Source organism: Dermochelys coriacea, chromosome 2 (assembly GCF_009764565.3).
Source record: "Dermochelys coriacea isolate rDerCor1 chromosome 2, rDerCor1.pri.v4, whole genome shotgun sequence".
In the NCBI taxonomy this organism is placed as follows: Eukaryota; Metazoa; Chordata; order Testudines; family Dermochelyidae; genus Dermochelys; species Dermochelys coriacea.
Genome location: NC_050069.1, coordinates 193,496,818 through 193,520,959, shown reverse-complemented (window position 1 = coordinate 193,520,959; position 24,142 = coordinate 193,496,818). Strand labels below are relative to the sequence as shown.

The 24,142-nt window shown below is 40.5% G+C and overlaps 1 protein-coding gene and 1 long non-coding RNA gene across 6 annotated transcripts; one reads left to right on the top strand and one right to left on the bottom strand.

Moving 5' to 3' along the window:
• Positions 1 to 5,651: 5,651 nt before the first annotated feature.
• GGCT (gamma-glutamylcyclotransferase) lies at positions 5,652 to 22,508 on the top strand. 5 transcript variants are annotated; one of them, XM_038392324.2, is made up of 5 exons: positions 5,652 to 5,751; positions 6,535 to 6,702; positions 13,230 to 13,375; positions 17,427 to 17,562; positions 20,457 to 22,508. In XM_038392324.2, the coding sequence occupies exons 1-5, from the start codon at positions 5,674 to 5,676 to the stop codon at positions 20,604 to 20,606; spliced, it is 678 nt and encodes a 225-aa protein (XP_038248252.2). In that variant the 5' UTR covers positions 5,652 to 5,673; the 3' UTR covers positions 20,607 to 22,508. The 5 variants fall into 5 exon arrangements, with proteins under 5 accessions (XP_038248252.2, XP_038248253.1, XP_038248251.1 ...); XM_038392325.2 differs by having other exon boundaries at positions 5,682 to 5,756; XM_038392323.2 differs by lacking the exon at positions 5,652 to 5,751 and adding an exon at positions 5,775 to 6,302.
• Positions 15,031 to 24,077, bottom strand: LOC122458932. The gene is made up of 3 exons (XR_006279290.1): positions 23,930 to 24,077; positions 23,700 to 23,717; positions 15,031 to 15,054 (listed from the first exon to the last, which is right to left on the bottom strand). It is a non-coding gene; the product is annotated as an uncharacterized LOC122458932 (long non-coding RNA).
• Positions 24,078 to 24,142: the final 65 nt, after the last annotated feature.

Genomic DNA, 24,142 nt, shown 5'->3' with positions numbered 1-24,142 from the left:
TGTAAATTTCTATTGTTGATGGAAATATTTTTTGTTGGTTTGTAAGTGTCTGGCTAAATCAATGTTCCAAGCGTATAAATATGTGTAACTTTAATTAAATAATAATGGCAAAGCACATCCTGATAGGAATCCCTAGAGGGGAGGGATATATGGACATACTTAATTTAATTTGTTGCCCTTATTCGCCTGAGTATTATTTTTTTAAATGTAAGGCTCCTCTTTATAGCAGTCCCGGATGAGGAATTTTCCACCACTAGATGGCAGCCTTTAGCTGATCTAGCTGATCCCACTGCCTTGGCTTTTTGGCCTAACACAAAGCAGAAGAGAGAGCACAGGCATGTAATGTGTGGTGCATCTAGATTCAGAATTATACTACTGAATGAGATTAAATTCTAATTTGTTTAGATAAAAACCTATTTATTTTCTCCATTAATTAGCCATTATTAATTGTGCATATCAGAGCTCTTTTTGATATGAATCATCAGCCAATAAGATCTCAGTTGAGACAATAAGTATAACGGATAGATTGTTTCTGTGTTATTGGAATGTTCTGTGCTTACAAAGAGGATAAAAACGATTACTAACTGTTTTAGGCGTCAAACAAATGGACCATAGCACTGTGTCAGCTGCTCTGGAGATATTTTGAAACATCCAGAATTGATTTGCTTCTAAAAGCAGGTTTCATTTAACAGCCTAACCTCTAGGGGAAGTTAATGATCACTGACATGGTTCTGAATAAACTAAAAATATAAAATCCAATAACATCAACAAAGCAAAGGTTATTTAAGCTTAAATAATTATAGGAAAGGTTACTTTTATTATTCAGAAACTCTATTTCAAAGTAGGCTGCAGTCCAGAATGTCATAGTCAGCTTTTGCACTCTCAGATAATGCTTGGCAATTAACATGTAGTTTGTACCTACTGAATCTAACTCCAGTTCTTGCATTTGTTACTCAAAGAATGGTTTCATCAGATAAAATATTCACCGTCAATGTGACATCAGCTATACAGAAATGAATCTTTCTGTAACCTGGATAACAGCATGTCTCAGGTTATATGAGAAATAGGATTAGATACTTATCCATGTTGATTTATTGCTCAATGCACTGGGTTAAATGGATGCCCAAATTTGGGGATACTATTATTTATTTGTAATACAGTAGTACTTAGAGACCCCAGAAAAGACTTTGTCCCAGGTTTTGTACATACACCTGGTAAGAGACCTGAACAGGTCACAATCTAAATAGACAAAACAGACATAAGAGGGTTGGGACCAACTTGTTTTCTACTTCACATTGGCATGGGATGTAAGAAGTGTTCACCTTCCTGTAGAAGGGTATCTTTCAGCAGGTGATTGAGTAGTGGTTTGGACATGTTTGGACATGTTTCCTTCTTTTAAATCTAGGCCAAATATATTTTTTGTTCAATTCAGGTCAGACAGTTCAAAAAACAAATGTTGCTTTGCTCCCTGGATCCATCCACGATCCAAGCTGCATTCCCTAATGATACTACTCATAGTACCTTCTCACTGTAGATTGTCAAGCTCTTCATACTGTGAGCATCACTCTTCTTTTATGTCTTTTGGTCAGTAATGAAACAGTTTTAAAAGTTGACATGTAAATTACTATCACAAGGCTGTAGAGCTACCATGTCACTGAAATGACCTAGATACGTTACAGGCTCTCTGCAGACTCAGATTCCACATTTCCATTAACCTTTTCTGTGAGCTGCTGAGCATCCCTTGTGAGTTACCCTCACCTCCTACTGGTTTAGAGTATCCACCACACATTTGAATGATGTATAAAGAATATCTATAGTAAACATGATTAAAGGTTTCTTTGTACCCATAGGGACTAGATTTTTTTTTTTAAATGAAAGCTTAGATATTGGGACATAAGATGGCAGTCACCAGCACATTGCAAGCCAGTCCAATTCAGCCCCTGCTGCTACCACACTCATAAATATTTGAGATGCTAAATCACTGTTTGTAAATTGCCACAGGCTATGCATGGAATGAAATGGACTTCAGAAGTTTAGTTTGATCAACTCATTTAAACTAAAAAGTAATATGAATACTGTAAATCAAGCTTTCATTTATGTAGCATTTAAATTAGTATTATGCTAAACCCAGAATAGGTAATGCCAGCAAATATCACATATTACTGTGTGCAATACAAAAATGCTCTGGGGACTATTGAATACTGTTCCTTGTCTTTAAAACAGATGAATTCATCAGTTCATTGAGAACTGATTAACCCCATATACAGATAATACCAGACAAAAGGGACACTATCATAGAAACAGAGTTGTAAACTCCTCAATTGATTCAATAATTACAGTTTGAGGGGGAAGCAGTGTTTTAAATATATTCTGTTTCAGCTTTCACAAAATTGGCCCCAATCCTACCAGCTATTCCACACAGGCAAAGGGGATTGCCTGCAAGGATCCAGCTGTAGGATCAGGGACTTGTTTTCCAAATCTCTCATTCATTTCACACTGTCCTTAACATTTGGTAACATCAAAATCCAACTCCCTGGGCTTAAATCTTGACTTCGGAACTCTTCTCTTAGTTAACTAATGCATATATCTAAAAATGATACAAATACAATTTTGACATTTCCCATTTATTTATTGCTTTTCCTTTCTTCTATATACTGAGGTATAAGGATTTTCTGGGGAAAATCTTATTTTATATTGGTCCTAAATAAAGTTTACAAGAGAGGCCTCTTAATGTACATGGTTAATGTAAAAACAAACCATTCCTCAAGTCATTTTTGATTAAAAGGACACCCTCTGAATATATTTGTCACAAAATTCAAAGGGTGAAATCCTGGCCCCAGTGAAGGCAATCGCCAAATTCCTATTGACTCATATGGGGCCAGGGTTCCATCCAAAGATCATAATAACAAAACTTCAATGAAAACTAGTTGTTGTTAAACAAATATTCCCCTACAAAGCAATAAGCCAAAATACTGTTTCAAAGGAACCTAAAAGTGAAATTGTGACTATAAACAAAAGTCATACTGATTTAATTGATTTTCATCATCTAAGCTGAGAGAAATGCAAAAAATAAACAAAGAGCATAAAAAGGATGAATATATTAGACCAGGATTTGCACCGTTGAAGACTCAATGCATGGGTGGCACTTGGAGGTATAAAATGTTGGATTTATCTCAATGTGCTGTTAAATCTCAAACCTAAGTATTACAATTAAATATCAATATATCTGAGTAGTTAACTACTGATGTTTTTAGTAAAAACATCCAGAATGTGTGCTTATCCCACAATCCCAAACGTATACCATAGCTTCCTAGGTACTAGTAACCAAAATACTCAACTGTTAGACAATTTCTACAAATACACTGACAATACCACCATCTGTGGCATGTTGAAAAGTGAAACTGTGAGGATAGCATAAAAGACATTGAAATTAATAGAAAAATAAATAATATAGAGGCTCCTGTACTGCATGTATTTTTCATTTTCAAATCTCATGCGTTCAATTAAAATATAGGTTTTAATGAAACTGTCGAAGAATTTCCTATCTTCTGCACTACGGTGCTGCAGAATCCAGGGATTTTGCTGCAGATTTTGAATCCAGCTTGCCACATTGTACGCTGCTTGCTATTTTGCATAAAGCTACTTGTGGAAGGAGATAGTCATAGGAAATGGAACTCTATTAGTTAATATTTTTTATTAATAATATCTCTTGGGAATGTATTTTATATGCTTGTCAGCAATCTATATTATAGTCCTCAGTGGTACTTGGCAGATGTACCACTCTGACAAAATCTATTAATGTGTTATCTTATGAAAAATTTATTCTGTTGAATGAATAAAAAGCTTTGCTTAGTAATCGAATATTGACAAACAATGAACTAGGTTATGCTGTGTCATTAATATGCTCCTTAAGTCAGCTTTCTGCTTACACTCAAGAAGAGTATTAATAACCTAAATAAAACATGCCCTAGAGTGCCTTTATACAAAAGTGAAACCTTTCCTTAATGGATCACCTAGGGGACCATCAAAAAATCGATTGTCTAATTGTGCTTAATGAAAGGCTGATCCAAAGTTTACTGTAAAGTTGAAAACCTTGGAAATGCTCTGAAGCAGTGTCATCAAAAGCAGAGCTGCCCACTGGACATTTCGTTCCTCCAGCAGGTTTCACTTCAATTACTTTCTCCCATTTAAGACACTAGCAAATAACTTTTTGCCACTGAAACCCAGTGAAACCTGGGGCCCCTAAGATCCAGCTGTGAATCACTTGTCCACACTTAATGCGTAAAAGTGATTAACTTAGAGATATAGCAGTGGGTACAATATGGTCTTTTGGTTTTCCTGTAAACGGCTTATACTTCTCAAAAAATGGTCTGAAAATCACAGGCAGAAATGCTGTCTGCCAGGTTCCCATGTAACAGTTGTGCCAGTGCTACCATGACTCTTTGCCCTTTACAATAAGAACATAATGGCTATATTGGGTCAGACCAATGATCCATCTAGCCCTGTATCCTGTCTCTGACTGTGGCCAGAGCTTCAGGGAAAGTGTACAAAACAGATTTTGGAGAGATCCACCCATCCTCCCCTCCTGGCTTTGGCAGTCAGACTTTTAAAGTTGCCCTAGGCATAGGGTTACATCCCTGATCATCTTGGCTAATAACTGTTGATTGACCTATTCTCAGTGACCTTATCTAGTTCTTTTTTTAACCCAGTTATTCTTTTGGCCTCCAAACGTCCCATGGCAATGAGTTCCACAGGTTAGTTGTGTGTTTGTGAAAAAGCAGTTCCTCTTGTTTGTATTCATCCTGCTTCCTGTTAATTTCAGCAAGTGACCCCTAGGTTTTGTATTATGGAATAGCATAAATAACACTTATCTATTCACTTTTTTCACACCACTCATAATTTTATAGACCTCTAGCCTATGCCATTTGTCTCCCCCCGCCCCCCCCCATCTTCTCTTTTCTAAACTGAACAGCTCTAATCTTTTTAGTCTTTCCTTGTAGGGACGCCATTCCATGCCCTTTATCATCTGTGTAGCCCTTCTCTGTTCCTTGCCCAGTTATCGTTTTTGAGATGAGGTGATCAGAACAGGTCACAGTATTCAAAGAGTGGGCACACCATGGATTTATACGGTGGCACTATGTTATTTTCTGCCTTATGTTCCATCCCTTTCCTAACACTGCCTATGAGTGTTCGCCTTTTTGACCACTGCGGCACGATGAGCTGAAATTTTTGGAGAACTATCCACGGCGATGCCAAGATCTCTCTGGAGCAGCGATGGTGAATTGACACCCCACGGTTCTCCCTGGCATTATTTTTCCAGATGTGCATCACTTGGCACTGCTGGATTTCAATGGGGCCCAGGGGCCTGCCCTCAGCAGTGAGGTAACAGCAACCCCACCCCTCCCCAGCCTTGCTCCTTGCACCAGGCCCCGCTTCCCCCAGCACCCCCCCACCACCTGGCACCACCCCGCCACAGCCCATTGGCCTAGGCCAGCAGCCCACAGGGAGCAGGTCGGCGGGGGGGCGGAGCATCCTCCCGACGTCACTCCGTGCCGCTCCAACCAGCCAGGGGGTGCCCCTCCCCCCAGCCCCGAGAGGGGAGTCGCTCTGGGGGACGGCCTAGGCAGCGGCGGCCAATCAGGAGCGGCGGCACGCCGGCAGGGCATTTGGCCAATGGGGTGCGCCCTCTCTGCGGCGGGATCCGCTGTGCCTGCTCGAGCGGCAGCCGCGCGGCGCCCTCCGGGCCGGGAGGTGAGGTGAGGCGAGGCGAGGCTGCGATTCCCGGGCCGGGCGCGCTGGTCAAGGCGGGGGCGTCCTCGCGGCCCGGCTGCTCAGCACGGAGCCGCCCCAGCGTCGGGCATGCAGCTGTGCGGCTGCGGCGGGGCCCTGCGCCGGCCTGGGGGGTGTCCCCCCTGCAGTGCCCGGCCTCTCCTCCTCCTCCTCCTCCTCCGTACCCGCCGTGGGGCTGCAGCGCCCCGGGGTAGCGCCGCGCTGCTGTGTGGGGAGCCACGGGCCTTGCGCCGCTCACCGTGGCTGCTGGGCGTGGGTCGCCTGCCTGAGCCGTGAAAGCCGCCTGGGCAGGGAGGCGCCCTGCGCCGCGCTGGGGCCGGCTGCCGGCCGTGCGGCCGCTGGAGCTCCCCTCTAGCCCTGGGGCGGCGATCGGAGACCCCTGGAGCCGGAGCAGGCACGTGGGCCTTCTCGCAGCGGCATTGATGCTGACTGTTCTCCACAGCTCTGTCCCCAGCAGTGGGGTGGCCGCCCCCACCGCTCTCGGAGGCAGCGATGGAGCCGAGGACAGCGGAGTTAAGACTTTTCCAGCCTAAATATGCGTTTACTCCTCCAACCGCCGCAAGAGAGAGAACAGGAGCAAAGGGGAAGGGCAAATGGGGGTGTAGCTGGTGCAAGAAAGATGGTGAAGGGGCCACGGAAGCCACAAGGCCAGGGGGAGTGAGGAGGGGTATAAGTCATGTTCATCAACAGCCGCTGCTGAGATTTCCTTTAACACTTGCTTTCTTATTATTCTCTGAATGGTAGATGGAGACTCTCAGGAGCTATGTTTGTACCAGGTCTGGTGGTGGTTTGGGAGTCGGTACCTGTGCGGAGGACAGTTTCCTGTATTTTGCTTATGGCAGTAACCTGCTTCGGGAGAGGATCCTGCTAAAAAACCCATCTGCCACTTTCTGTGCTGTAGCCAACTTGCAGGTCTGTATCTATGGGAGAGATGGAACCCTGTATTCTCCTTTCTTCCCCCTTTCCTTTAAGGCTATGTTTCTTTGGCACATATATAATCTGTGTTTTAATTATGGTTTCAGGAATTTGGGGAGGAGGCATAGCAGCTACATTAGGGAAAATGTTTGTTACATTTCACTAACACTTAATTTTATTTTTAAGCCTGTAGAATACTGAAGTATGCTTTGTGAAGCTCTAACCTCATGTCTGAACATGACCTGAGTAGCGCTGCTGCTGCCTTCGTCCCATTGCTTCATAAGCTACCTGCATTGAAAATACTTTTGGCAGGGACACTCCAGGTACCAAACAGCATGTAATTGAAAAAGTTCTGGGTGTTTAGAGCCCCTCCTAGGTAGCCTTAAATGCTTTACACTTATACTGGCCACTGAAGGCTCTCAAAGCACTTGGCAAACATTACTGAATTAAGTCTTACATGTATGAGTGAGAGAAACATTATTATGCCCATGGTTACAGATGAGGAAATGGAGGCATAAAGCCTTAAAGGGACTTACCCAAGGTCACCCAGGAAGCTCACGGCAGAGCCCAAATGTAAACCTGGATTGCCTGACTTTATGTCCAGTGTTCTAATGAGATCATCCCTTACCTTTCATAATTCTGCTTTATTTATCAGTTCTAATCTGTTTGACGTTTGGAATGTAACCCCATTGCCCCCAAAGTCAAATTTTCCAGTCATCTTGGCTATCGTGAACTTCTCATCTCTTAAATGCATCTAAAACTGGGTATCCAGTAGATATCACACCCAGAGTCAGTGTCATTTAGTTTATCCTCCAGGGGGCAGACTGGAATCGGTTTTGGTGAAGATCTTTGCATTAACCCTTTGAGTGAATCTCAGAAATAATAAGTTTCAAAGTAGCAGCTGTGTTAGTCTGTATTCGCAAAAAGAAAAGGAGTACTTGTGGCACTTTAGAGACTAACAAATTTATTTGAGCATAAGCTTTCGTGAGCTACAGCTCACTTCGAATGCATCCAATGAAGTGAGCTGTAGCTTACGAAAGCTTATGCTCAAATAAATTTGTTAGTCTCAAAGGTGCCACAAGTACTCCTTTTCTTTTTTCAGAAATAATAATGAAAGGTGACTAAAACTCTACAAATCCTGATTGGCTAAGAGTTGCATTTTTTTTTTTTTTAAGCAACCAGTGTTAGCAGATCAAATGTTGTTAAAACTATGAGGAAAATTGTGCTGAAGTTGTACATTAAGCAGGTTCTAAACTATCAAACAGCATAAAGTGTAATGCAATGAAGACTTCAAAGAGCTCCTTGGAAAAATATTTTGGTACATAAGGGCACTTCTTCCTGAGAGAGAACTCCCACTGAAACCAGTAAGAGTTTGGCTGAATTAAGAGTGCTGGTTAGGACTTCATATACCAAAAGATGGAAATGAGACATCTGAAAAAAAGAGCTTATTAGACCAAAAATTTTCATTAAGAGCTAGATAAGCTCTCATAATCAAGACATTTTTACTTTAGTCCATCAAGTTACTAACTTCTCGTTTTTCTTATGCCTCAGTATTGGAATATATCTGGTATTCTTTGAAGGTTCTACCACTCAAAGTGATGCTGCACACTAGTTTCAACAAATTGCACTGAGGCTGGAATTACTTACTCTGCAGTTTTGTCCTGGACAGACTGGTGGCTGAAAGGAAACTGGGATAACTCACTTTTCTGGCAGATAAATAGACGGGAATAAGTCTCTTCTTCCCCAGGGAGAGGGTGGCTTTTAGTATCTCTTTCAGAGCCAGGCCTAGCACAGTTCAAGGCTTTGTATGCTGTTTTGTCTGGGCATAAAGGGAGTTTTTCATCAGTGAATTGCAACTTCACATTTCTTGCAAATACATGATTATTTTGCTGGTTTCACTGGAAGCGTGAGTGGATTATTTGTGCATCTTAAAATTGGGGTTGAAATGCACGGACAAAGCCTTGTTGGGAGAGCCTAGTAACCTTAGCTGAAGCCAGTACTACTATCACTATCTGACATCTGCAGGCAATACATTCGATCATAAATATGTCATAAAGTAACAGTTACAATTTGTTTTAATTTTTAATGTTTCCACAATTTTTAAAAATACATTCCCATGCAAATAGTTGCTTTAACAACAAATATACTTTCCCTTGTGCATCTGAAACCCAGATGTTTGTAGATCTAGGGATGTGAAAGTGACTGCTCTCCAAACTGAGAGAGAGCCAAAAAGTAAATGGAACATAGTGACACACACTTTTTTTTATATAATTTTTACTTTGATCTCAGATTTTACTAGTAATCTAGGTACTGAAATCGACTTGTTTACAATATCTGACTTAATCTGAAAGTACCCCTTTAATTTTAATCACTAAAACTGTTGCCATGTCTACACTGACATTTGTGTTGGCATAGTTTTTTTGTCGCTCCGGAGTGTGGAAAAAGAAAAAAAGCCCCCTGAGCGACATAAGCACTCACGTGCACAGCACTATGTCGGCCAGAGACGCTCTTCTGTGGACAGAGCAACCGCCGCTCGTTGAGCTGGTTTTATTATGTCAGCGGGAGAACTCTCTCCCATCGGCATAACACAGCTACACGAGCGATCTTACAATGGCACAGCTGCATTGGTACAGCTGTGCCACTGTAAGCTTGTAAGTATAGAGATGGTTTTAGTGAACGTACCTTCCATAATTTTGGGATGCAGTAATCTTAATGGTCTAGCAGCTGGGATGTATTACTAAATTTTCATTGAATTTGTTGAACAGCTATCAAATGTTAATATATAAAGTTTTGTTTCACAATATTTATTATTTAAAGCACCTTAGTGTAAGAATTTAAACTCCATGATAGTTAAATAAACTACCTTGCTCATTCAGATTTAAGCCACTGATCTAAAGATTTCCAATATAAAAGATCTTAACAGTTGCATCCTTTGTTTATATTAACATATCTATTTCAATGACTTGTGTATAGTGGTCTAGTGCCAACTGGAGGGAAAGGTGAATCTATCAGAGGGTGTCTGAAAGTTCCAAAGACTACTGTTGTTAATATCCAATATATGGTCATAAGTGTACTCCTTCAACCACCAGTCTTCTGGCAATTAGAGCCTGATCATCTGAAGTGCTGAGCACTTTCAAATATCACTGACAAGTCAAAAATGCTCAGCACATCAAAGGCTTCTTAGCACCTGGCAGGATCAGGCCCTGAAGGAGAAGATGAAAGTAGCAAAGTGCAGTATCTCTAACAAAAGAATTAAGTGTGAAGACATTTTGCCCAATTGCAACCTTCAGTTTGTTTACTGACTTTCAGGTTATGCAGTAAGTATATTATGTAGCAATGCAAGTTAACTGTTCTGATCTGGCTTTCAATTTCTGGTTGTTTAGAACAGATCTATGAGCTGTGCAGTTTGCTAACACAGGCTGCTTTTGATCCATTGCTCCATTCTGATTGTTATACTGTGTTTCAAAAAGAACAGAGATTTCAGAATGAAAAGGCACTACCCAGATGAACAGTTGATTTCTGGTAATTTCTGTACAGTGAAACCAGGTAAGGCTGATGAGACAAAACCAGCCTTGGAATAAAAGGTTAAGAATGCTGACCAGGAGTGTTAGCTTTCACAGAGAGAAGTAAGATATCAGTGTGTAAAGTGAAGCAATCTGAACTTTGGGGGCAGGGCTGAGGGAGTGGAAATGAGTGGTTATGGTAAATGGACAAGAGAAAATAAGGAACACAAGTAAAAAATAACTAAAATTGGATCAGCATTTAGGAGAAGGGCAAAAAAATTAAGGGCACGAGGCCAAGTTGTGCCCAGAGCCTTTATTGCTGTTAACTCCCATAGGCACAGAAGATGCTGAGCATCTTACAGAATGAAGTCCAAAGTGGTCTTAGAACAAAACAGGAAAAGCTTCAGAAATGATAGAAAAATTATCATTAATTTTTCTTAGAGTATCATCAGTGGGCTCAGTTCTGTACAAAACCAGAAAGACCACCTCTTTCAGGGAAGGAAGGCTCAATCCTGCAAACATTTGCCCATGTCTGTAACTTTATGCCTGTGACTTCAGTGGGATTACTGGCGTGCATACAATTACTCATGCTTGAGAGTTTGCAGGATCTAGCCTGGAGTCTTGAGTGATATGCAAGGTGACCCTTACGCTCTGAAATGACTTTGTAGCAACTCATGGAATGGCTGAGGATTAGCGTTCACGTAGGTATATTTCTGTTTTAGGGAGCATTTTGAGAAAAGCTGCCTTTTGGGGGGTTTAGTTGCACTCTCTTGTATATGGAGCATATTTTGTAAAACCACCTGTTGCATCCTCATGGCTTATTGAAGATCAGGCAAGAACCTCCAAAGTGTAGAATTGATTTTTTTAAGCCCTTCAAATTTCAGAAATATTTTTAAAGATTGAAAAACATTATTTGAGCTGATCTGTAAGAGGTAGTAGAAATTAAAAACCTTAACAACTAAAAACACTTTAAAGGAACATCAATTTGAAATATAGTCACTTTAAAAAAAAGGAGGGGGTCGCAGCTTAAAAGTAGTTTAAAGAACTTTGCTTGTTCTTGAATGACCCAGTCACTGGTGTTGGTACCATTACATTTTCCTACTTTCCCTTAGAATCTCACAGTTGGAAGGGACCTCAGGAGGTCATCTTAGTCCAACCTGCTGCTCAAAGCAGGACCAAAGCCCCAGATCCCTAAATGGCCCCCTGAAGGATTGAACTCACAACCCTGGGTTTAGCAGGCCAATGCTCAAAACCCTGAGCTATCCCTCCGCCCTTAGAATGTCTCTCTACACTGCTGCTGGATGAAAGGCCCACACAAACTGGAGACTGGCTGACAACTGATTAGTCACTCACCGTTTCCACTTTGTGCTGAGTGCTGTCTGATGCACAAAGTGAAACTGAAAAAAATAGGAGGAAAAGTTTTTCCTGTATTTTATATTACAGGAAACTTTATAGTAGGGGTTTCAAACTCCGTTTACCTTAGGGCCAGTGCCAGTCTTCAAATCCTCCCAGCGGGCCAATAATGTCACTAAAGATGGTGTTCAGAAAGAAAATGTTTTATATTGCATTTTTTATTTCGAATTTCTTAGAAATAATAAAACTGTCCTACAAGTTTATACAATTCTTCACCTGCCAGAGAGTTTTTAGTGTTTGCCAGACACCTGACAGCACTTAAGTTCTGTCAGTTTGTTGATGTTTTGCCGTAGTGACTGAGCAGTTGAAACCTTCAGGATTGCAGCAAGGTGTGCATCAAATAGTTCTGTTTGGTATTTTGACTTGTTTATATTCACTGGGGGGGGGGGGGGGGGAGTGACACTGCCTCCATGGCTGACTCTGCCTGGCAACTAATGATGCTGCCTCCATGGTTGCCTCTGCCCGGCGACTAGGATGGTATCTCCATCCCTCTCCCCCAGCCAATGGGAGCTGTGAGGGGCAGTGCCTGCAGCAGACATTGTGGGCAGCGTGGCTGCATGTGTCTCCTCTGCGGGCTGCAGTGGGGAGGTTCTCAGGCCGCAGATGGCCCGTGGGCCGGGACTTTGAGACTCCTGCTCTATAGTAAAATTAGGTTTTACTTGTGAAAACAGGAAGTGTGTGAGTTGTAAAAGGATCTCAATTTTGTATCTACAATGGGTTTAAAAAAAAAATCAGATGAAAATATCCCTTAGAAGTCTCTCACCTATTGTTTTTACAGGTAACACCCAAGAATATTCTAACTGAAGAATTAGAAACTTTTTTCAATTTACTTTGTGCATTTGATAGCACTTTCTGCCTACTCATTTTTGGTGGTCAGTTTCAGTTCCTTTCTTTTCTCATATGCTAGCATGATGACTTCTCGCATGCTCTTCCTTACGCCCTTCAAGAGGGTGTTCACAAGTAACAGCAACACCAAAAGCTGAGAAGGAATAATCAGCTGACAGGCATGTACACGGAGAGGAAGGGGACAAAGAGGAGTACTGGGCCCTAACAGGTTTGGTGCTGTGGCTCTCAGGCTCACCCAAAATACCCTTCTAAACCTTTGATGGGCAGCAGAAAACCATTAGAGAAAGGGGATTTTAACTTCAGAGAGTCACTGACATCCCTTTAACATTACTGTATTGTATTTAATGTAGAATGTATCTATTACATTGAGATGAGATTGTGGCTCTTTCTCTGCCAGTCCCATTTTCTAGCAACTCTTGTCAGTTGTGTGGCCTAAAAAATGGAGATGTACCCAGATCTGGGCCCAGATTTCACAATGCAGCTCTATCATCAGTAATAATGAACCTACCATACCTTTCTTCCTTCCCCAAACCCATTTTTTTTTTCTTGGGGCCTGATGAAACTCTCACTGAAGTCTGCAGAAAGTATCCAGTTGATCCCAGTCAGAGCTGGATCACATCCTTAATGAAGGAAAAGTAACTTCCTTCCGTGTGGCTATGCTGGCTCTTCTTGTAGACTTTGCTTAAGCCAGTACTTTGTTAAGAAAACCCAAATCACTGAGTTTAAGTGGAAATTGATCATTTATATTGGTTTAATTTGCAGGATTTTAAACTCGTTTTTGGCAATCATCAAGGCAAACCAAGTTCTTACTGGCATGGAAGTACAGCTACCATTGTTCAAAGCCCTGGAGACGAAGTATGGGGAGTAGTATGGAAAATGAACACTAGCGATTTAAATTCGCTGGATAAGTAGGTGCATTCTAATGTCTTGTGTCACTGTAGAAAGCAAGTCAAATGCAATGGTTATTTTTCAGTAATCAGTGTGGTGGGTTTCTGTTGAATCAGGGAGAACACATTGGATTCTAAAACACAAATTTAACTCCAAAATTATCTCTAATGCTTTGGAAGCTGATCAACTTAACATTGCTTAAACTTGAGAAGCAAAACAACTTTAAAGAAGGGCTTTCATATGAGGCGAGGGTTCTGAACTGTTGGACTGAACTTAAATTCATGTCAGTCACTAAAAAATTGTTGTCATCTCTTTCCATATTTGCTAATTATAAAAGCACTTTGAGGAAGGTTTTCTGCCTTTGCAGCCCAATATCTGTTTTGTTTTGCCATGGAGAGGAGATGATACTGAGTTTGATATTGTGATTTCTATGTCAATAGACTGATATGAGCACTATATTGGGACTTCATCTTGGGCTCCAGCAGGAGAAAGATGAACTGAGCTGTGTAGTAGAGAACTAGCTCTCCAATGCTAGCAAAGGGAGCTCTTGGAAAAGCCATTAATACAGTAATTTCCTAAGTTTGCAACAGATTTCAAAATGTTCACTTTGAAGTTAGTCCCAACTATAAAGTAACTAGGGAGCAGAATAGGAATCTCTTATGGCAGTTAAATGAGGAGCATGGGAACTGTGATGATTCAGTTGTCCCTCCCAGCGTAAACCTGTCCTGCCCCTGTTCAGTGACAACTTGGATAACTCTGTCACCTATCAAATTGCTTGCCTGCCTGCATGCTGGACAGCATTGAGGCAGTACATGGCTAAGAACCTCAGAGAATCATTCCTCTCTTTTGCAGGTACCTTAATAAGGATTTAGGAGCCTAACTTTAGACACTGTTTGGAAACTTTGGCCGGAGTTCTGTACTTCTTGTTTTATTACAGCTCTTAGTGGCCTAGTCTATAAAACTGAAATTTCAATTTGCAGGTTAATGGTGTGTGAGTCTGAATCTGCAAGGGGCTGAGTGCTCTCAGCCGCCATTGACTTCAGCACCTCACAGGATCAGGCCCATTGTGAATGCTTTCAGGATTTGAAGAATAAAATTAATGTTTCAGAGTTTAGTTTGGAGACACTTGAATTAGATTAAATCTGAGCACTTGGGAGAAGTCCTCACTTTCTCATACTCAATTCTCTGCACCTTACTGCTCCCACTAGTGATCATACTATAGATCCTGTCTCTTTTCTACAACATCTTAACTTGCCATGCGTTCCTGAAACCTAAACTACTTCACAGAGCTAAAGATCCCATAACTTTCTGTCTGTGACGGAAGATTCTGCCCTACCAGCACTGTCAGGAAAGAATAGGTTGATTGGTAAATAATTGTAATTTGTATTGTGGAGTTTTAAATAACTTTTAATGCTAGTGAAAGGTACCTGATTGGCAGCCCTGGAGACTCAACTGTTCTAACTCAACAAAAAAGTTACAGGATGGGCATTAGCATTGCTGGCTTGCTCCCCCAACAGTTCACGAATAGGTCCTAAAGGTGATCTTCAAAAGGAAAGAAACTGGATTTGTCCTAAAGAAAAGGAGTACTTGTGGCACCTTAGAGACTAACAAATTGATTAGAGCATAAGCTTTCGTGAGCTGTAGCTCACGAAAGCTTATGCTCTAATAAATTTTAGTCTCTAAGGTGCCACAAGTACTCCTTTTCTTTTTGCGAATACAGACTAACACGGCTGCTACTCTGAAACCTGGATTTGTCCTCTGCTTCTTTATGACCTATAAAGAAAACATGATTTTAAAAGAAAAGCTAGTGCTAGTCTTTTCACTCGATATTCAGGATTGATCTACCCTGTCTTCCTAGTGATCTGGTATAATTATGATGGAGTAACCGTGAAGTGAAAAGTGATAGGAAACTATTTTTATCAGATGTTAAAAATTTGCTTTTTGTGTGTGTTAATATAAACTTTTTCCCTTTCTGCACTCCTTGCCCTCTAGAAATAATTTAATTACTAGGATTTCTATTTGTTAAAATGCTTATGTTCGCTTTTGTTCTGATAACGTGGCAGTGTCCTTTTAAGGACTATGATCCCAATTCTGCAAAGGCTTACATTATGTCTGCACTATGGACCTTACAGCGGCACAGCTGAACCACTACAGCTGTGTTGTAAGGTCTCCTGTGTAGGTGCTCTTTGCTGACGAGAGAGCTCTCCTGCCAGCATAACTAAACCACCCCCAACGAGCAGCGTTAGCAATGTTTGAAGGAGAGCACTTTTGTCGGTGAAACGTATGTTGGTCAGGGGTGTGTTGTTGTTTTTTTCCATACCCCAGATCGACAAAAGTTTTGCTGACAAATGTGCTAGTGTAGACAAAGCCTTAAATGTGTAGAGTTAAGCACAGACATCAAATAGTCCTGCTGAAATCAGTGGGACTGTTTGCACTTTGTAGTTGCACACATTCATAAGTGTCTGCAGGATTGGGACATAGTTATAGCTAAAATAGATTAACTTTCCTTATGTTATGTTGGATTATTAAACCTGAAAAATCCAGTTTTGCTTTTTACTGTGTGTTCACTTTTTGCACTTTTTCTCAGCATGGACAATGAAAGTAGTCTTTGTTACTTCTGTTTTTGGATAATGTGTAGTCAATTTCACTTTTAGTTCCTCATTTACTAGCTAAATAATACAATGCTTGGATTGAAAACAAAGGAGAGGAATCTTTGTGTCTTTGCTTTCCTTGGTATTAAACTTCTTGGAGACACTTCTCTTGATCGTAAGTTTTTGGAGGTTTTGTCTTAGCCTAAAATTTACATTTCATAAACTTTGTTTGACCTGACACTTTTTCTTTTAAATCCCATCAAAAGACGCTATTGGCCTTTCATCTTTTTTCCCCTGCTTTGACCCAGAAATCTGTTTCTAAAGTTTACATTCTGTTTGTTTGTAGACTGCAATCTTGCTGTTAGTTTCGTGCAGGCATATGGGTCTGCCAGCAGTGAGCCAGCTGGGGCCATACTCTGCTAGTATGTTAAATCGCTTGTAAAAGTGATTAGATGTTTTCATTTGAAAATATAATTTGTCACGTACTTGGATACCATTGTGATCAATAGTGTTAAAACCTAGACCGGGTATTCTAATTGGTCACATTTTTACCTGTCATGTTTAGCTAAGCAGTTAACTATCTTCTCTAAATTCTATCTCTGATCTCATGACACTTCAACTAAGTTCACCCATTACTGCAGCCAATTTATTTAGATTTGTATTAGAAGCTAATTTTAGCTCTTTAGCGCTGTTTATTTTTTAAATCCACTGTCCTCCCCCTGCCCTTGGGCAAATCTTTCTTTTGAAAGAAACTAGTTATGGCAGGTCTCGATATAATCTTGTAGCTCATTACTATTGTGCAAGTTCTACATACAAACTACGAGGTCTGGGCATGTTGTTGGCAGTGCTGGGTTGTTCACAAGGATGTGCTTTGCCTGAGAACTTTAGGAGTTTCCTCACTTTAGAATGATCTCTATTTAAAAATAATTAGAGGCAAGGTAAAATTTTGCAATTGTTTCATTATCAAAGTGGAACTGAATGATCCTGACATTGTCTTTTAATTCTGATAATTTCATTGTGTGCATATTGTGGATTATCACATTTTATTTATATAACAAACATTAACTGATTTACAAGAGGTGCAGAAAGTAATGTTGCTGTTAGCTTGCATGGTTACAGGCATAACTTGCTGTTACGCTATTTAGCTAACGAAAGCTTATGCTCAAATAAATTTGTTAGTCTCTAAGGTGCCACAGGTACTCCTTTTCTTTTTGCGAATACAGACTAACACGGCTGCTACTCTGAAAGCTATTTGTTCTGCATCTAAAAAATAGGCCAAGGTGGTATTCGCTTTTAGATTTCAGTACTCGGAGATGCAAGCATTGATCAAAGTTATTGGAATACATTCATATTACTCAGTACTACAGCTGAAAAGCCATCTTGCATTTAACGTGCTAAAACTCACCTATTCAAATACATGTTAGTTTTCTCCCCTGTATTGGTGGTTCAGAATGAAAGGAAATGTTTTGATTCTTTACAGGCAAGAAGGAGTTGAAGATGGTATTTACATTCCAATAGAAGTTAACCTTCCAATGCAAGAAGGAAAAGTACTGACCTGTCGAAGTTATCAGATGAATGATTGTGTCTATGATCTCCCATCACCACAGTATAAAAAAGTAGGCATCCTCTAAAAAGAGCAGGAACTGAAGTGGATATTGTATTACTACTTGCCACTTAAAATAGTCTCTTACAACAGCATTTGCTATATAGCATAGTCCCTTAAAACAGCATTTAAATTCTTTCCAAATGTATCAAACCAATACATCCCTAGTGTTAGTCTGCTGACTTCAGTGAAACTAAACCAAAGGTAAATCTGGCCTATTGTATGTAAAGCATGTGTTCTCACCCATGAATTGCTCCATCCTCAACTCATTTGCAACCACCTGGGAGGTAGCATCAGCTGCTCAAAAGCACTCAGCAACTTTACAACATAGTTTGGGACAGAAAAGATCACTGTACTCAACTGAAGCCACAAAGGGAATTTCAATGGACAGAACTTAACGTCCTGACCTGGAATCTGGCAAGGACATAGATATTAGTATCTCCGCTCTTGTAAAAAGTGCCATAGAATCTTTAATGACTACAGGAAGTTAGTCTCTTGGCTTGACCTCTCCAACATCACAGGCCCTGTAACACTGTTCTGGGGCACTGGTTTAGTACTTCTTCTTAGCATATGCCACTTGAGGCACACTGCATGTGACCAGGATTCATCACTGAATTTGGACTGCTGGTTGGATCATTCGCTTCCCTGGTTTGGGCCGGGAGCGTGACATGTACACTTATCTGTCCCCCCTGCTTTAGTACTGATTTGGAAGAAAAAGTTCCATGTGCACAGTCACCAACACCACTCTGCAGCACACTGACTCTTTTTGGAGATGTGCCTAAGCACTGAGCAGTCCTGACTTGCTTAGCTGGTGAGGTCTGAGGCCCTATCCAGAGATGGTGTGGCTACATGTGTAGAAATGTTTAGCTAATCAGAATTACAGATAAAATCAACAAGTTACCATAGTGACTTTCTACTGAAAATAACTAATTGGGCTTGATTCTATAACCCCTATGCATATGTCGCTCCTTTTGACCCAGGGGTCCACCCATATGGATCAGCTTTCAGGATCAGAATCTGTTTTTTGTTAAAGAACTTGAACCCATGCACCCCTATTGTGCTGGCCAGCCATCGCTCCCCTTTATTTTTCTCCCAGACAGATCTTTTGGGCTGTTTGAAGAAATACAAATACAAACATCAAGGTTGATAATTTATATATAGTCTGGGGCTCTCCTTGCCATACTCCATGTATACCAAGATAATGGAAAAACTGATCTTTTATTTGTCAAACAAAATTGCCCCTTACAAGTAAAACTTTACAAGGCAGTCATCTAACTGTATACATTGTAATATAATACAGTACTACCTATGTACAGTTAGTCATGTATTTTTGTGACAATAATGAAACAGTTACGGGAATTGTAACTTCCTGGCTTGTGTATTTAAATTCTCTGCCCTATGCTTGTTAACCTGGTCATTGTTATCATAGTAGTATCGTGCTGCCTGAGCTTTTAAAACGTGCATATATATCTGTTTATATTGGTAATTATATCAGTTCTCTTTTCTCACTGGCTCCCCTCTCTCAAAACAATTGTATTATCCGGGGTTCAAACCAAATTTGGCTCTTGGTTGTAGTCGCATCAACTCTGACGCTGCCTTCTGTAAGGGAAGTGTTCTCTCAGTCTAATTTCTTAGGTTTTTTTATGGTTCTACCTTTTTCTTCTATATAAAAGGATTATATTTAAGTGGACAAGTAGGGCTGTTCATGACATATGGCTGTGTCAGTGACTAAATACGCTGTGTGTACGTGTGTGGTACCTGGGATAAGGGGTTTTTATTTTTGTAACTTCCACCCCAGTAATTTCCTGTATTTTTTTTCTTTTCACTTTCCGTAAATAGTTTTGGCTTACACAACACACTTTCATTTATCTTATGTGGGGGAAGGAAAGCTTCAGTAAAATTAAACTAGAGAAACTGTCTTCACTTATGCCACATCTAAATGTCGTCTTTGCTACTGTAGTTCTTAGTCAAATTCACCACCGTCCACTCAAATTAGAAAGACCCAGCAGCCGTTGGTGAATCATCTCAGGATTTTTTTTTAATAACTCAAGCGTTCTAATTACTTCACACTTAGAAGAACTTATGCTAAGGCTGGTTGAAGACTGAAATCCTATATCTTGAAGGTGGAAATTAATTTACTCCTGGGGGAATTTTGCACCAAAAAATTAACATTTTTGTGCATAATATTTTAAAATTCTGCATATTTTGTTTGTTAAAATAATGCAATATAATCACTCTGGTTTCAATTATTTTGGTAATTTACAATGGATGGAGAATGGGAGTGGGGAGCACTGGAGGAAATCCCCAAACCCCTTGCCTAATAGTAATGTAGCTAGGTTTCACACTTTATTTCTAGTTATTAGTCAACAAATATTTGCAGCCATATGCTCAGTGTCAGGTAACTAAAGAGCAAGTGAGGACTGGGGAATCAGACTCCTAATTTATATTGGCTACTGACCATTTCCAGAAAAGGAAGTAGAAAACAATTCATGGAACACATTTTGATAAGAAATTTTTTCAGTCCAAAAAGTTAGACCAATTCTAATCACTAAAGGAACATAAGCATTTATAAGGCCATACTGTCCTTTCCACCACTCTGGCTATGTAAAGGAGTCTTAAAACTTTTACTCCTGTTTTATATTCCTGGGGGAATTCACTAAGCAGGCAGGCTGCTACATTCTGCTCTGCTTGAGGGGACAGAGCCTGTCCCACACCTACCTCCTCAGAAACACCCTGAAGCCCTACCCCTCCACGCACGCTACAATAGTGAGTGAGAGGGACAGAGTCTGTGTGTGTGTGTCTCTCTCCCCCCCATCACCTTAAATGGTACTATTTTTACAAAAATAAAGATTTGTGTGATCTAACTCTTTCATTGTAAAGTAATAAAAGTTTTTCTTTTAATTGTAGGTCATCTGTATGGGTGCAAAACAGAATGGTTTGCCAACTGCCTATCAGAAGAAATTAGAAGCTATAGAAACGAACAACTATATAGGACCAGTATCAGTCTTTGAAGAAATTGAAGCTGCTATTAAAGAAAGGGAAACAACAACTCAGTAGAAAAGTATCCCCAAAATATTTCCAGTTCCATTTCCTTGCCTGATTTAATTCTATGGCCTGTGTTATACAGGAGGTCAGATTAGATTATCACAGTTGTCCTTTCTGGTCTTGGAATATATGAATTTTTCATTTTGATTTAGGCATCTGTCTTCTTGTTATACTGATTAGCAATAATTTCCTTCTTTGATAAAGAAGGGCAAACTTGACACATTTGTGTATTCAGTAAGGTATTGGATTGAATATGCAATTTAAAGTCCTGTTCTTGCAAAGACCTATGTATATGGTTAAATGTATGTATCACATCTAAAGTTAAGCACGTGTAAATCTTTGCAAAGTTGATCTTAACTTTCTGTAGTTCTCATACAGTGCTGGCAAAGTTCATATAGTTCTTTTAATGCATCTATAAGCAGAAAGAACTAAAGAGAAAAGCCAGCTTGATAGTCATGTGCACATGCTACTGTGTTCTAGGATTAAGAGTTGTAGGATCAAGCTACAGTTCTCCAAGCAGATTTAAAAAAACTTTTTTCCAAATGTACATAAGGTTCATTGGGATGCAAAGCTGGGAATTAAGCTGATACTGATTTGGATTTTTACATATCTAACTTCCGTAGCAGGAGTGCTGAGAGCCATTGAACCAAACTGTAAACCTTGTATATAATGGAAACCTCTTCAAGCTGAGGGGGTGCTGAAGCACTCCTTGCACCACAAGTTCCAGCACCTGTTTTGTAGAGCAAGATTTTTTTTTTTTCTTTGTCCAAGAGGTGTATCCATTTGATTTTAAAAGTTAATCATTGGCTACTCTTTACTTTTTTGCTGTGCAATCACTCCCTGTTTACCAATATGTCATGTCACTGGATACTGGTCACTTTAAAAGTCAGTTTAACCAAGAAAAGAAAGGAATTTAAAACACAAATATTTTCCACCTCATGCCCTTAAGGAAGTTACCAGTGAAGGACAGCATTCTACCTGTAACAGTGTACTGTTTTGTGGTATTGCTAGGAGTGGATGAACCAAGTCGGATAAAATAACTGTCTTGAATGGATTTTTTTTAAAATTCTAAAGAGTTGGCTAGCTACTTAATTTTTTTCATTAAATCATTGAATGCCTTGAGCTTCCTGACTTCTGCAGGAAGCAGACCTAAGGCTTTTGATGAAAGCTCATAGGAATCTTTTCATTGACCTCATTGAGTTTGGATCATGCCCCAGTAAAGAAACACTGAAGTCTCTCTACATTGTAGCTGCAGCCTAGCTCGAATCAGAGTATTGTAAATCTTGTACAAGTTCCTAATCTTGTGATACTTTCAGATTAAATGGAATGATTACTTATGCGGAGAGGGGACAATTGAACAACTTTGGGAAACACAACAACTGAATATTTTTTTTTCTTTTGTATTTAAGATCTGTATGCAAAGGATTTGTTCTTGATATAAAGGGGATAAGGGTTATCGTCAAAGTTACTATGTGAGTGATTATGACATCTGACAATATACACACAGGAACTGATAATTTACCTTGTCTTCCCCTCATAAACTTCCATATTGGACATGTACCATAGCAGTGCACTTCACATCCGCATGTCATGTGAACATCTCCAAAGTTTATGCATTTCATTTGGGCCCTATCTAATTCCCATGTTCTCTGTGTGTAAAATATAAATATGAATGCACTGAAAGTTGGAGTAAATAAAAAAGATTGCAGTTGCCAGATTACTTCTGTGTCTATACAGTGCACAGAAAATGAAAGTCCTCTTGATTCAAGAATGCTCAGTGTAGCTTGTGTAGGCTAAAGCTGTTTGCATGAATGTGTAAGTGAAAGTTGCCATATTGGGCATTGTTTTTTAATGCAACTGTAAATTAACCTATGTGCACTCTGTTTTTTAAATAAAGATTCTTCATAACTGTAAGAATCATTTTTGCTTAAGATTGTTTCATTTGAAACGTCCATCTTCAAAATTGTTATTTTAGCACAGGGGTGGGCAAACTTTTTGGCCTGAGAGCCACATCTGGGTATGGAAATTGTATGGTGGGCCATGAATTGCTCATAAAATTGGGGCTGGGGGGGGCTCGGGTGGAGCTGGGGTGAGAGGTTTGGGGTGCAGGAGGGTGCTCCGGGAAGTGAGTTGGGGCATGGGAGGATGTCTCTCTGAGCATCGCTTACCTAGAGCAGCTTCCAGAAGCTGTGGTATGTCCCGCCTCCAGCTCCTATGCAGAGGTGTGGTGCTGGCCAGGTGGCTGTGTGTACTGCCCTGTCCGCAGGTGCCACCCCCGCAGCTCTTAGTTGTGGTTCCTGGCCAATGGGAGCTGCAGAACCGGTGCTTGGGGCAGGGGCAGCTTGCAGAGCCCCCTGGCTGCCCCTACATGTATGAGCCAGAGGGGGGAAACACTGGTGCTTCTGGGAACCACATGGAGAGGGCAAGCCCCTGACCCTGCTCCCCGGCGGGAGCCTGAGGACTGGATTCAAAGATCTGATAGGCCAGATATGGTCCACGGGCTGTAGTTTGCCCACCCCTGCTTTAGCAGCTCCAATTAAATGATTTTTTGAAAATGTACAATTGTTTACATTAATGTTAAATTGTTTGTTTACAAACAACGTACCACCATATATGATTAGCTTTAGTAATAAAGATTAAGGCCAAAATAATTGTCAAGAGGAAGAAAAAGGAAACTTTCAAAGGACGATATAGTTGCAAATCGTGTAGAAAAGGAGTAGTTATGCCACTGGCACAAGAGATCAAAGATTTCTATGGAAGCAAGGGCAAAAATGCAGTTACACCTCTACTATATTTGATCCAAGGAACATGCACTGACCTACCAGTGTCCTAATTTATTGATTTAACTTAGCCTAAACTGTGCTATATTATGAAAAATACTTTTTGAAATCTTTATTGTAAAAGTTTTACACTTCAAGCTTGTGTAACTCTTGTTTTTGTCTGTTCCCTGTCTTTAAAAGGCATGGGGTTTTTTTGGGGAGGGGGGGGAAGGGGAGGACAGCTTGTAGGCTGATGGCTAAAGGTCCTGTTTTTGTGGTATCATCCCAACAGTTGTGATAGCTCTTCAATGTGGCAAATGCAAACCAGTGGCAGGGAAGTTATCACCTTCTGCATTGTAGCTAACTGTAGGAACAACAAAAAGAAAAGGAGTACTTGTGGTACCTTAGAGACTAACAAATTTATCAGAGCATAAGCTTTCGTGAGCTACAGCTCACTTCATCGGATGCATTAGCTCACGAAAGCTTATGCTCTAATAAATTTGTTAGTCTCTAAGGTGCCACAAGTACTCCTTTTCTTTTTGCGAATACAGACTAACACGGCTGCTACTCTGAAACCTGTAGGAACAACAGTATCAGGTTGCCCTGCCCTAAAATATATCATTCTTCTTGCAAGTCCAAGTGTATAAGCAAAAGTTGAGTAGTACTAATCAGTCCCATTTTTCTGTGGGCTCGTTTTTTTCCCCCAGATCTTGGAAACTCTGGATGCAGTAAAGCTGCTTCAGCCGTTGTCCCGTGGGGGGTGCCTCCAGCTCTTCCAATCGTCTGTTT

Coding starts and splice junctions, on each gene's coding strand:
- GGCT (XM_038392323.2), top strand. CDS start 6,213: ATGCTGACTGTTCTCCACAGCTCTGTCCCCAGCAGTGGGGTGGCCGCC. Junction 6,703..13,229: donor GTGCTGTAGCCAACTTGCAG/GTCTGTATCTAT, acceptor TTTAATTTGCAG/GATTTTAAACTCGTTTTTGG. Junction 13,376..17,426: donor GATTTAAATTCGCTGGATAA/GTAGGTGCATTC, acceptor GATTCTTTACAG/GCAAGAAGGAGTTGAAGATG.